Source organism: Rissa tridactyla, chromosome 11 (genome assembly GCF_028500815.1).
Source record: "Rissa tridactyla isolate bRisTri1 chromosome 11, bRisTri1.patW.cur.20221130, whole genome shotgun sequence".
Classification (NCBI taxonomy): Eukaryota; Metazoa; Chordata; class Aves; order Charadriiformes; family Laridae; genus Rissa; species Rissa tridactyla.
Window position 1 is genome coordinate 16,203,423 of NC_071476.1, and position 12,882 is coordinate 16,216,304.

At 36.5% G+C, this 12,882-nt stretch overlaps 1 protein-coding gene across 1 annotated transcript in view; it reads left to right on the plus strand.

Moving 5' to 3' along the window:
- TENM2 (teneurin transmembrane protein 2) overlaps nucleotides 1–12,882 on the plus strand; it is a 1,855,021-nt gene that overhangs the window by 1,329,927 nt on the left and 512,212 nt on the right. The window contains exon 17 of the mRNA XM_054217271.1: nucleotides 6,691–6,981. Within this exon, the coding sequence (XP_054073246.1) occupies nucleotides 6,756–6,981 (226 nt within the window). The 5' untranslated portion in view covers nucleotides 6,691–6,755. The remainder of the gene's footprint in view (nucleotides 1–6,690; nucleotides 6,982–12,882) is intronic.

Sequence of the window (12,882 nt, forward strand, 5' to 3'; positions counted from 1 at the left end):
TTATCTGACTGCGTAGAATGATGGAAGTAGATAACAATTGTACTGTGAGCAGGAAACCAGGAACTGGAACTCGGGCTCCTAGTGTGCAGGAAACTTGTTGTATGACCTCAGGTGGGACACTTACTCCTTCGGTGTTAACTTTTTCTGTAGAATAAGAATAATAAAGATTTAGCTGTTGTGGCTGCCCTAAAGCCTAATGAATATTCATAATTAGCTTTGAGTTGGAAATATATTATCCTGGAGTAAAACCTCTGCTTCTTTTATTTGGGCGGTGTTTGGAATTGGGCGGGGAGGAATTAATACCTCATTCAGAAAAGAAGGAAAAACACTCTCCAAGAGATAAAACTTAAAAACTTTGCTGAGAAAGTCCAGGACACAGAAAAACTTTTGTTCTGTCGCTTTCCTTTCTTTACTTCTCCTTCAAACTCTTTTCTTACTGCTTTACCTCTGTGTATCTAGGACAAAAAGTAGATTTCACTTGAGCATCACTTTATAACTTACATGTTCTGCTTAGTACTAATTTGGGCGGGTTATAAGCCCTTCTCTGAAAAATGAGTTAAACTTTTTGCTATTTGCAAATGCCTGTACTTTTTTCATTGCTCATGTCACGTATTTTTACAAAACACGCACATCTTCCTGTGTCTGTATGACGCAATCTCTTTCTAATGGCTGGTGTAACATCTAGGATGGGAATCAACACAATAGTTGCCATACTCTTTCAATGACGAGCTACTGAAATATGTAGGATGCAAGTAATATTTTAGTGAGTTTAAAATAACTTTTCAAGAAAAATCATGGAAATGCACTGTGTGACCTTATCGAGGCACTAAATTAGTTTTGGGTGATGAAGGCTTAAAGGCTGATGTTTTTCTTCCTGCTCTGCTCTGGAACCTATCACATGTGTTTGTCAAGCTTGCTATTTCTCAGGTTGTTCTCAGAAAAGCACACATTTCATAGCAGATGAAATGAAAGTGAAGAATTGTCTGGTTCGTATGTGTCACACTGCCTCAGTCCTTGAATGCTGCCAGATGCTTAGGTAATAGTGAAATTTCACTGGTACAACTTACGAATGTGTGGTGAACCGCAGCTCATGAAGTTCATCCACTAGAAGGCACATTTAATAACATTTAGGAATTTGTATCCAAGTTTGTCTAGCTGCTTTTTCCACTGACATAAAGTACCTTTACGAAAGAAACTCCCCATTTTTCCTCAGTGACAACTGCGATTCTGAAGCCACTCAGTACAGAGAAGAGGATGCGCTTACATCTATCAACCCTCACTGCCCAACCCTCAGTGGAAAATAAGGGGTTAATCCTTTGCAGTCAGTGAATGATGTGAGACTAAGATTGTTAGAAGGCTGTCTCGTAGCTCCCAGGCTTTTCATCAGTTTTTGATGGCATGTTATTTTCTTAATGGGATGTTATTTTCATAATAGATTTAAACAGTTCTGGGATTTGTAAGAAGTTTCTGGAGTACCGAAATCTCAGAAGATAGTCTGGAAATAAAAATATGTAGTAGATATTAAGTAGATAAAGATACATGTAGAATATAAATATTTGGCACAATATTTGATTCTGTTATTGTGTTTACAATGTTGACTGCCCTTAGTCTGAAAATAGTTCCTGTAGCTTTTCTTTACTAAAAGGGAAAAAAAAAGAAAAAAAAGCTGTTTTTCTCTGCATAAAGCTCAACACAGAATGCCTATAAGCACTGTATGTCTTCTATTACTTAAACTTAAATCATTCATCAAAACTGTTCTGAAATAGCTGTTTCACGTGTCATGCTAAATACATGTAATTTTCAATGCAGTACATAGAGTAGCTATGCTAAAAGGAAAATTCAGTATTTGGAGAGAAAAAAAAGAATATGAAAAATCAGAAGAAAGGCTCATCGATGGAAAATGAGGTTACATTATTTGGACATTCTGTTTGGTGTTACATACTTTTCTTTTTTTGGCCCAAATTACAACCAGGATACTTGTCATCAAAATTATTTCATGTAACAAAGTGTACATACTGGAGTAGTATTTATTTAAAAAATTGCATTTTATTTATTGCCTTTTTTAAACAACAGAGGTGATGTAGAAGTGTAGATGTAGTTTTTCACTAATTTTAAAATCAGCAAAAAATACAGTAGTTAGATATCCCTTTTATTTATTCCCTGAAAACTTGTACTGTGCCAAAGCTGAATTATTTAATTTTCTCATTTCAAAAACAGTCTTTGCATAAAATAATGAACAGCATTTGAATCTCTAAATCACAAGCTTATTTCCAATTGTGTTGATGATGAAAAGAAGTACAGGCTTTTAAGAGACCTGTTTTTTAATGAACAGTTTGGTACATAGTGTACTACTTCTTTAAAAAAAAAAAAAGACCGTTTCTAATATTGTAAGCACTACTGTAATGTTTTGATCTAGTTGTGCTAGGTTATTTAGGGGCACAAAGTAAATGTGAAGTGCTTTGTTTTCTCTTGAACTTCCAAGTGATTACTGCACTCTCTCTGTTGTGAGTGGCAGTTCTAATGGCCGTGTATGCGTTAACAGTAGAAGGGATCATTAGAAAATGCAAGAAGCAAGCACATAACTTAAGTAAGATCAGCGTATGAAGCAACTTCAGTTTTAAAGAGTTCTGGCGTAGGCTTTGCTAAGCCATTAAAATTCACTTTGAGTCCTCCCTCCATACCTCCTATTGATTTGACTTTGCTAACACAAAAAGAAGCGGTCAATTTTATTTTTTTTTAAAACCCCTAAACAAAAAACTGGTTTTCACTTCTCAGCTCCTCACTTCTCCTGTTGCCTCCCTGCTCTCCCCTTTCCCCCCCCCTCCCCCAGACATACAATGGTTTAATGCCCTTGCACTACCCCAGAGTTAGTGCTTACCCGCTTGTTACCACTGCTGTAGTCGTGTCCAGGTAAATAGTTGCTGCGCATGAACACAAGAAGTCCTACATTGTGTGAACAGTGAGTCCAAAGTTTATTGGACACATGTAGGTTGTGACACGTGTCATATATGTCTGTGCGTCAGCAAATACAGCATGTCCCACTTATTGCTTTGGACTTGCTGTCTGTGGAAGGTCTACAGCAGCTGAGACCGTACCCCTTTGAAACTCGCCCAACCCTTTTGCAAACCATAAGTACCTGATTCAGAAAGTTAGATGGGAGTCCTCTTAGTGCTTCATAGATAACTAAAACAATAATAGATGAGAAAAAACAGTTGAAGTCAGTTGTTAGTGGTTGTACTACTGCATAGTATAAGTGGGTCAATATGAGCAATCTTAGTGGAATCCTTTGAACAAAAGAAGTTATTAAATCAATTAGTATTTAGGTCAATTACTCAAAATAAACCATTCATACAGTGCCCTTGAGACAGGCAAGTCAATGAGTATCAGGAATTTTAAACTCAAATTGAATCTCGCCAGGAATACATTACGTAAAGATTGACTGTCTATCAGGGAAGGTGTTTAGCAGTCAATTGCAACAGTATTTCATCTACTCAAGATGAGTATGAGAAAACTGTGAAGCAAGTTTTCTAGGAGTTACAACTTCATTTCATTGTATTTTAAGCGGTGTATGGTGATACCGTTGTAGGATTTTGAGTGGTTTGTTAACAATGCCATGGAACTGCTTTTTGCCTGACTGTTTTGTTCATAGAAATCCCCAAAGCAGAGATGAGGACGAGAGAAGAATCTTTGAGAAAATCTTGTTGCATTTAGGTGGATGTATTTGGTCTCAGATGCTTGGGGTTTGTCCTCAATTAATAAAAAATCAGAAAAAAATAATCTGAAGTACTGTAATAAATATGAACGTATAATGGAATGAAAGCTCCAATAAAAATGTCTTTCAGATTATCTACAATATTTTTAAGCATCTCTTAAAATTTAGAAAAGTTCAAGAAATTTTTAATAGTACAGTATTACAAAGACCAAGTTATTCACCAAATTATTGTGATGTCTGAGTCTTGTAACAAGATTTTCCTTAAGAAAGGTCAGAGTAAAGCTGTTTGGACATATTTATCATATTTCTACATTTATTTTCCTGTGTTAACCTGTTGGACTTGTCATGGTAACAACAGTGCAGGCGTTGCACCTTGCATTCTGCACAGGACAGTGGGGAATATTTCGGGACATTATCAACGGTAGGGCATTGTCTTACCATTTCCTTTTATTTTTGCATTTGCAGGTTAATTGCACAAAACTCTACAAAAGAATGTTTATTGGGGGAACAATTTCAAAAAACCTTGTCTGCCTGAGAAGATGCCTTAATAAGCTAATATCATGGAAATACTCAGTTCTATCTCAGATGTAATAAATCCTTCTTTTAACTATAATAACAAGGAATTAAATGTTCTTTCAGGAAAAATGGAAATCAGGCCAGACAGCTTAAAGTTTAGCAATCATAAAAACAAAAAGCTGTTTGTTTTTCTGAACTGATAGACAATACCTTTATATGGAATAATAGGCTTTTGTATTGAACAGTAGCGTGAAGACATCTAGAGAGTAATTGGCAGTTTTTACTCAATACTGTACTGTGTTCATCTGTTTCTGTGTTTTATAATTGTCATATGTTGATATCTGAATTTGATGAGATAGTATTGAACTGGTATCAGAGACAGGCATTGTTAGTCTAAACAATCATATATGTCCGCAAACTTCAAGCAAGTGTTTGTGCCACCAGTGTTAACATGCTTTACAGTTAACATGCTGTACAGTTTAATAAATATTACAAGACCAAAGAATTGAGCTGAGTAATTCAGATCTAGAGAAGTCAGTTTAGCTGCTACGCGTTCAGAGAGGCGAGAAACGGGAGCGTATATTGAGTCTTCCTTTCTCTTTAATATAAAATTCTAAAACTCGCCCTCCTAGTTCTAAGTGCTGAATGTCTTCTGATTGTGTGTTGGCTTTTCTGTGTGTGTTGTTTTGTGGGGTTTTTTTTCCCCTCTCAAATGTACCATCATAGTTAAAAATAAGAGAAAAAGGAGAAAAAAGTAAGCATGTTTACACGTTTTACTGCTCACAGATTGCCAAGTACCTGTGGGTGGCTTAAAGCAGCTGTTTCTCCTCGTTACCTAACTTTCTTCTTTAAAATACAGAAATAAAAAAAAAAAACCAGACAAGAAGTCTAAATGTCAGAGTCTAAATGAAGCCAAGAAACCTTTTCTTAAGTTCAGTAGCTCCTCTGGCCAAGTACACGTATTCTCTCTAAGGGACATAAACTGTTCCAGGCAAAAAGCCATGATGTAGCCAATAGTTATGCCAGTGTTAGGACTTCTAGTCCTGTGGGTGCAAACTGTTACAACAATGAAAGACATGACTGCCTTCAGGTTTTTTTTGTCGTCTTTCCCTGGGGTTTGTTACCTTGGGGCAGAAGGAATTGTCCTGCTGAAGGGCTTTGGTAGTTTAAGTAAAGACTCTGGCCTGGGACTGGGTGTAGGTGGCGTGCAGGACCTGCTCCTGTTCTGCTGGGTGGGCTCTCCAGTAGGCACCTCAACTGAAAGGGGACAATGGGAAAGAAAATGTCTTCAACTATTCCAGCTAAATTTGCCAAGGCCGTTTCTTCACCTCCTTAGCCGTGTATAGAAAAGCAGAGGTTTTGTTCCAATTTTTGCTTGTTAGCAAATCTGGGTATTTTTTGTGGGGGAAGATTTCATTTACAGCAAAAAGTTTTGACATGAGGATTTCTCAGCACTAGTACAGACCTGGGCATAGGCTGCCATGAGAGAAAGGCATAGCTACAAATACCAACTCAAAATAATTAGTACCCCAGTGGTCAGGGTGCTCATGCTTTGTGCACTTCTTGCTTTCTATGGTATCTTTCATTTTGCAGTTTATGCATGCTAACTAGGCATATGTTAAAGTATATATGCCACAGTAAGGGTGTCCTAATTAAGTAGACTGTAAGAATCTATCTCTTTCGGGTCCAATGAGCAAGAAGATATTTACACAATTTTTAAGAGCTCTAACTGCTGAGATGGATAAACCAGTCATCTTGAGGGACTGTGAAGAGCATCTAGTCATGTTCTGTGGGGCACAAGAGCAGCCAATTCCCACAGCGTGCTCAAAGAATAATAAAAAGGCAGAAGTGTCGAGGCTGGAAAGGACCTCTGGAGATACCTCGTCCAACCTTTTGTTGAGAACAGGGCCTTGGATTATGTTATCTAGGGGCAATAAAATCAGTTGCTGCTGCTTGCGAACACATTGTTACAGGATAATGTACACCTTTGTAATGCATTAATGCTGAAGAGGAATAATCTCCTCTGTGCAACTCTCCTGCATGCTTCATTCTTAATTGCAAGCCCTCCTGCAGGAAGAATGAAGATAATTAAAGCTGGTTGGATTCTGCTTTTCTTTATACTATTGCATAATGGGAACAAATATTATTCTGTCGGTTCCGTGTTGTTATCAGTGCTCATTCAAAATCAAAAGATTAACAGTGTTTTTGTTTTATCATTATTTTTTAAACTCTTCAATGAGATGATAATTTAGATAGAATGCAATTCTCTTACAGCATTTGATTTTCTTCCCCCCCGCCCATTCAGGTCAATTATTTCAATTTCTAAGGATGGATCATGTGGCTTTTCTCTTTCTTCTCGATCTGTGCGACATTGTTCTTCAAGGATAAGTCAGGAGAAGTAGAATAAACCAAAATGTAGTAGCAATATCGCTCACTCTTTTGTTATCTTTTCCTGTTTTTAGGTGACAGTGACTGACCCCAAATAGAAGAGCGGCTTTTCTGAAGACGTCCTCCCTGACTCAGAACAATGGATATAAAAGATAGAAGACACCGTTCTCTGACGAGGGGCCGGTGTGGAAAGGAATGTCGCTATACAAGCTCTTCACTGGACAGCGAAGACTGCAGAGTGCCAACTCAGAAGTCTTACAGCTCCAGTGAGACACTGAAGGCGTATGATCATGACACCAGGATGCACTATGGAAATCGAGTTTCTGACCTGGTTCACAGGGAGTCAGATGAGTTTCCAAGACAAGGTATGTTTAAAGTCAGAACTTGTTTATTTTGCAGCAATCCTTGGTAGACAATCTCTTCTGCTTGTTAAAGTATACCAAGAGTTATAAGGAGTTGTGACGAAAGAACACGAATGAAAGAGAATGGATGCCATTTTACCATCACTTCAACTGTTTTGTCTTAAATTAGGAGGTTCTTTCTCTTCGCAGATTTCTGATGCTGTTGGAGTTCACTATTTGTAAATGAGGCAAACCAAGATCCACCATTCAAAATGTTGGATAAACAGAAACGCTAGTGCCCCTTAACCAGATGTTGTATTTGTCACGAATCTCAGGGCTGGCAAATATGCAAACGTTGTATTCCACTTCCTAGGTTCATTTTAGAAATAATAATGGCATTTTCACCTAAACTTGTTATTCTCTAACAGAGTACCTGTATTGAAAAGATAACTAAAACACTGTTATGGTAAGACCCCATATGGCCAATGTAGATTCATTATTAACCAGGTACCTCAGAATTCCCTTCCTGTTCTTAACTGCTGTGTAATTGAAATGTTGGAACGGGAATGCTTTTTCCTCTGACTTCATTTTGTCACTGCTTACCCTTCACCTCATAAAAACTGGGAGGAGAAAACCCATCTAATTACTTTTATAATAGGCCATGTTATCACAGCATTGAGATCCTAGAACTAATATTTGAAATAACCTGCCTGTGTGAACTTGTAAGCAAGGTGAAGTAAACTCTTCTTTTATAAAATGTTCCTCACTTTAAATACCTGTTATGTCCAGTGACTTATCAATCTGAATGTTTTTAGTTGCCTTTGCACTGTACACACACATAGTTTTACTCTCATTCAGTTATTTACTTATCTCAGTAAATCATAAGTCTGTGTGTTGAAACCATTCGTGACCATTGCTTCATAGCAACGGTGTCTAATCAGCTGTTTAACTTAACCAAATAGCCTGATTAAATTGCCACTCAGTCAACAATTAGATACGGTTTTTAAAATAAATAACATGGTTTAGTTTCAGTTGAAGTATCAGATATGGTTTATATCAAGCAAGGTATAGGCGTAAATGTATAGCCCTTTATGGCCCTCTCAATGGAAGGCAAATTACCTAGTACATCTTTAATTGCCTAAACTGTACTATTTTATGTTTCTGCTTGTTAGTGACGTATGATAGTTCTCTCCTACACATTTCTAATATTGTGACTCAAGCAATTCTAAGTTATCACACCTTTCTGTGGAGATCATTCAATGAAAGGTCACTTTTTTTATACTTGATATCATGTCATGCAACTTATTTGAAGCATTCTGCCAGCAGTCAGTGTCTGTCTTCACCTTTAAATCAAAATATCTATTAATTAGCATCACTAATTAAACCCTTGTCTAATCCCTTGTTTCTCTCGCATTTGTGTACATACGTTTGGAAGTGTTTGCAGTGTGCTTGGTCTGTCAAACACCCCATTCTATTTTCTGAGGTAATCTCTGTTCTTGTAGGGCCTTTCTTTGCTTATAGGTATTTACCCAGCGATAACGCATCAAACTGGGGCTAGATCAGAGGAGCCATTTTCACTGTGGTTTGTTCAGCCTTTGTGTACAGGAGTCATCTAAATATTACTTTTCCCTATTTGGGTGATTGATGCTTCAGCTCAAGTGCCTCGTTTTAGTTTCCAGGTTATTATTCGGCATTTCATGAGGGTGTTCTGTTTCTCTTGATTACTGATTTGACAACTGTTCATCCTCCTCCTGCTCTTAATGTGTTCTTATCTGCCCTCTTTATGAAGGGGAGTGCAAATTGTTGGTAACTGAATTGAAATGCTCATTTTTATTTATTTTTTTTCCCCATGCTAGCGTTGTTATGTCTAGATGAATAAAGTTTATTTTAGAGAGCAAAAGTAAGGTTTTGGGGTTTTTTTGTTAAATAATATGAACATTAACTCCTTATTTTGCTGCTTTTGTTAAGTTCAGAAAGAAAATTTCTTTAGAAAATAAGTCTGGCTGATGATTCTCCGTATTTGGAAGCTCCGTGTCTTTCTGATTGTACAGTTCCTCTACTGACATGAAGTCTGAGATAATGTGACAAGTAGATGTAGTTTTAGATTTCTACACATTCTTACTTTCTACATGAATGCTATATGGATAAAAGTGTCGTTCAAATGGTAGGAAATACCGTTCATTACATCTTACGCATGCGTTTCCCAGCTGCAGACATCTAGGAATTTATACATGTAAATTTATTCTAAATTTGAGTGGGTGTTTTGATGGGATTAAATTCTGTAGGAAATAAACATGCTTAAAATAAATAGTCTTTAGAGAATTTTTTATTCTTCTATTATAAAAAAGCTTGACATTTTTTTAAGCAATTGTAGATATTTTCCTCAATATTTTGTCTCTTCTGTTAGTAAAGCTATATGTAATTGACTTACTGAAAAGTATCTGGTTTAACCATGGCACTGGAACTGCTCCAAGCAGTTGTTTTTAGCTGCTGCCTGATTGTACGTTACTCAGTTTCGAAAATCTGTTAAGCATAAGATCAAGTTGTACTACTTCCATTTTTGTTTATGACGGTTCAACAGTGAAATGCTAATAACAAAAACTATATTCAGAGCTCAGAAGTCTGAAACAGATCTTCTTGATTTGCTTTAGTATCTTATTGTCCTCCTGTTCTAACTTGTTTGTCTCATTCTTCATGAAAAAGCGGATCTCCGGAGTATAAATACCTCTTTAGGCTAGTGTGAATGAAGCATTTGGTAGGAAAATTGAACGTTGATGGAAGTTTAGCTCTGAGAATACAACTTAAAAACTTTGTCACTGTTTGCATGTTTTGAAATAAGCTTCTTGTGCTAATCGTTGACAAATGTGCTTACCAAAGGAAGTTGTTCTTTGTCGTAGATGCTACTTTCTGGTGCGATGTTTGGAAGTTTTGGTATAAAGGCATGAAGGATGATATGGCTGTATATTGCCTTAAGCACCTTAGTCTAGCATTACTTCTACTGTGCTTTTCCTAAGATGTTTACACGTAATTTTTCTAAGTAATAAAATTCCCCCTTTAAAGTCTGTTTTTACTGTATCAGTAATAATATTTGTAGAAAGTAAGAATAGGTTTAGTATTTTTGTGTCAAGCTTGTTTTCCAGTCACCTTTCCAGCAGGCGTTCAGATCCTTGGCTAAAAATGGCAGGTCCAAAGCATGCTTGAGCTATTAATTTGTCTCAGATTTTCCCTAATATAGATAGAAACATATTTGTAATTCAATACCTGCACTGGATAGTCATTATTCAGTCAATCTGAAAAATACAGTCCTTCAGTGGATCTGAGGGATCAAATATTACAAGTTTTATTTAAAGTTGAGGAGTCCTTTTTGAATACTGTATTTTAAGATGAATAGAAACTTTTCTACTTTCTGCTAGGATATATGAAAAGCTTGACAATAGTTCTGACACCTCTGAATATTTGGAATATTTTACAATCTTTTGGTAATACGTGAATTTCTCTATATGCCATGTATTTTTCCACCAAAGAGAACCAATATCAAACACTAACCTTTTTTTTAAAAAAAAAAAAGAAAATACCTTCTTTCTGACTTCATCTGCTGACACAGCATGGTGAAGGTAGATGTCCTTAGAAGCCAAAAATGAGGATTTTGGAAAAGTTTTCTTTAAAGAGCTTGTTTTGAAAGACAACTTTTCTTCAAGTAAACTTTGTAACCAAATTGTGCTTGAAAGAACACTTCACTGAGTTGTTAGGAGTTTTGAACTGGGTTTCAAAGAGGTGATTGCAAACCCTGCTATTCCAGCGTTCCTCGCTTGGCATTCATAGCTCATGGATTTTGTATTTCTGCCTGAGCCAAAAAAACAGGCTTCAGCTGATGTAAAATTCATTAGCCAATAGTTATACTGAATTGACTGCTTTCTCATTCTCAGGTCAGATCTAGTTTAGCAGTAAATCTCTGCTACGAAACGTTAGAACAACTAGAGTAGATGATTGAAAATAAAAATAAGTCTAAAAACCACAATCATATTAAACTGGACCTAATGGTTTTCTGAAATATTTTGATTATTTTTACCATAGTTGGATTGCTTTGTATGTGTCTCTTTTTGTATGGCGAGATAATTGCAGTAAAGAACAGCAGCCAAGACCTTTCTGTATGTCAGCTCAAATTCCCTTTTTTATTCTTTTCTACGTAAAAACATGTGCGTTTTGTATCCTGTTTAATGCTATTGGTCTGTTAACGGGAGTTAGAAAAAAGTAGTGACAATGATTATAATAAATCCCTTATAATGTCCTTTAAGATTGACCAGTATTTTTATTAACATCAAATAGAAAATTACGTTATCGCAGTAGAATTCTCAGAGAGGGGCACTCGGGAAGTATAATGCACTCAGTTTTCTTTAACATGAAGTTGTGTTACTATGCCATACTACTCATCATCTCTTGGGTATTTCCTATTGCATCTTTTCTCCATATATATTAAATAAGTTTCTTGTAGAAAGAAGAAAAATATCAATTTAAAAAAAAAAAAACCACACGAAACAAAACAAAAAAAACCCAAACAAAAACCAAAAACCCACAACCCAAAGCAACCCAAACCAATCTGACGAATCAACGTTTTCTGCTGCTGCTAAGGCGACTCTGATTGGTGAGGAAAGCAAATGTTGTTTTCTCTTTTTGTTCTTCACATCATAAATCTGACACCAAATAATTTACTGGGACACATTTGAAGAACCACACTGCAGTAATAACATTTCATGAGAGTGATTAAGCTTGTTCAGATTTAAAGTTATTGTGGTCAGGTATTCTGGGTTCAGCAACGACTAATGTGCTGCTGTAAAGTTGCTGTCGCCAGTTCTCAGGCTAACTGGGCTTCGTGTCGCTGCTTGTATTCCCAGTGACGCCAAGATGAGATTTTGGTCATCTTGTCATCGAACACGAGTCGTACTCGACTTTTAGGCTCAAATTAGTGTATCCCTTCCAAATCCAACTGAGTTTTACTAATTTTAGTTTTAGTGTTTCTTTCCAGAGCCCGTGACTTTTTGAAAATTGAATGTTCAGTGTAGAGATCTGGATTAAAGACATTAAATAAAACTTTTTGTTGTGTTCTGCTTAGAGTGGGAGAACATTCTTAGTTGTCCTTTGCCATGTTAGGTTTCGAGTGGCATTGTGCAATATGTATAGACGTACAGAATCAAACAAAATGGGAGGCCGGGGCAACGGCAGAAGCTTCAGGAGGAGGCCCTTGACATGGAGTCAGATGTAGGGGAGCTCGTGTGGGGGAAAGCCCTCAAGGCAAATGTCCTGTTAGAACCGGTACACGCATGCAACTTGCACTGCTGTTGAATCAAGATGGTTACCTAAGAGATGTGCGATCCCGGTGTAAAATATTTATTAAGGTGAGACAACTGCGTTCGATGTATGTTCTCTAGAAAGCACAGCATTAGTGAGAAATAAAACTCTATATTTTAATATATATACCTTATTTAATAAAGCAAAGATGTTGAATAAAAACTCCCTCCCCAAATCATAAAAGATTACATGGTTCTTATTGTTAAGTGATTTAAAACCATGAAAGCACTTTTCATCTCTATTGATACTGTTAATAATGGAACTATGTAGTAGCATTACTAGACTAGCAAATAAATAAAACTACAAACCTTTATAGCACGCTTCCCCAAATATGCTTTTAGGAAAGGAAAATGTTAAGAAAGTCTAACCCAAAATCTAATCTCCTCTCATTTTTACTCTAGCATCAGTCAAGTGGCCTTTTGAGCTGTAACATTAAAATCTGCTGATAAACAGGAATTAAACTAAAACTTCATATATATTAGGTCTGAGTTACAATAACATAAAATCAGTAGGAATTCTGTTTAGAAGTGTTTTTTCAGGGAAACATCCTGGCATAGACTCTCAGTCTTCGGGCTACTT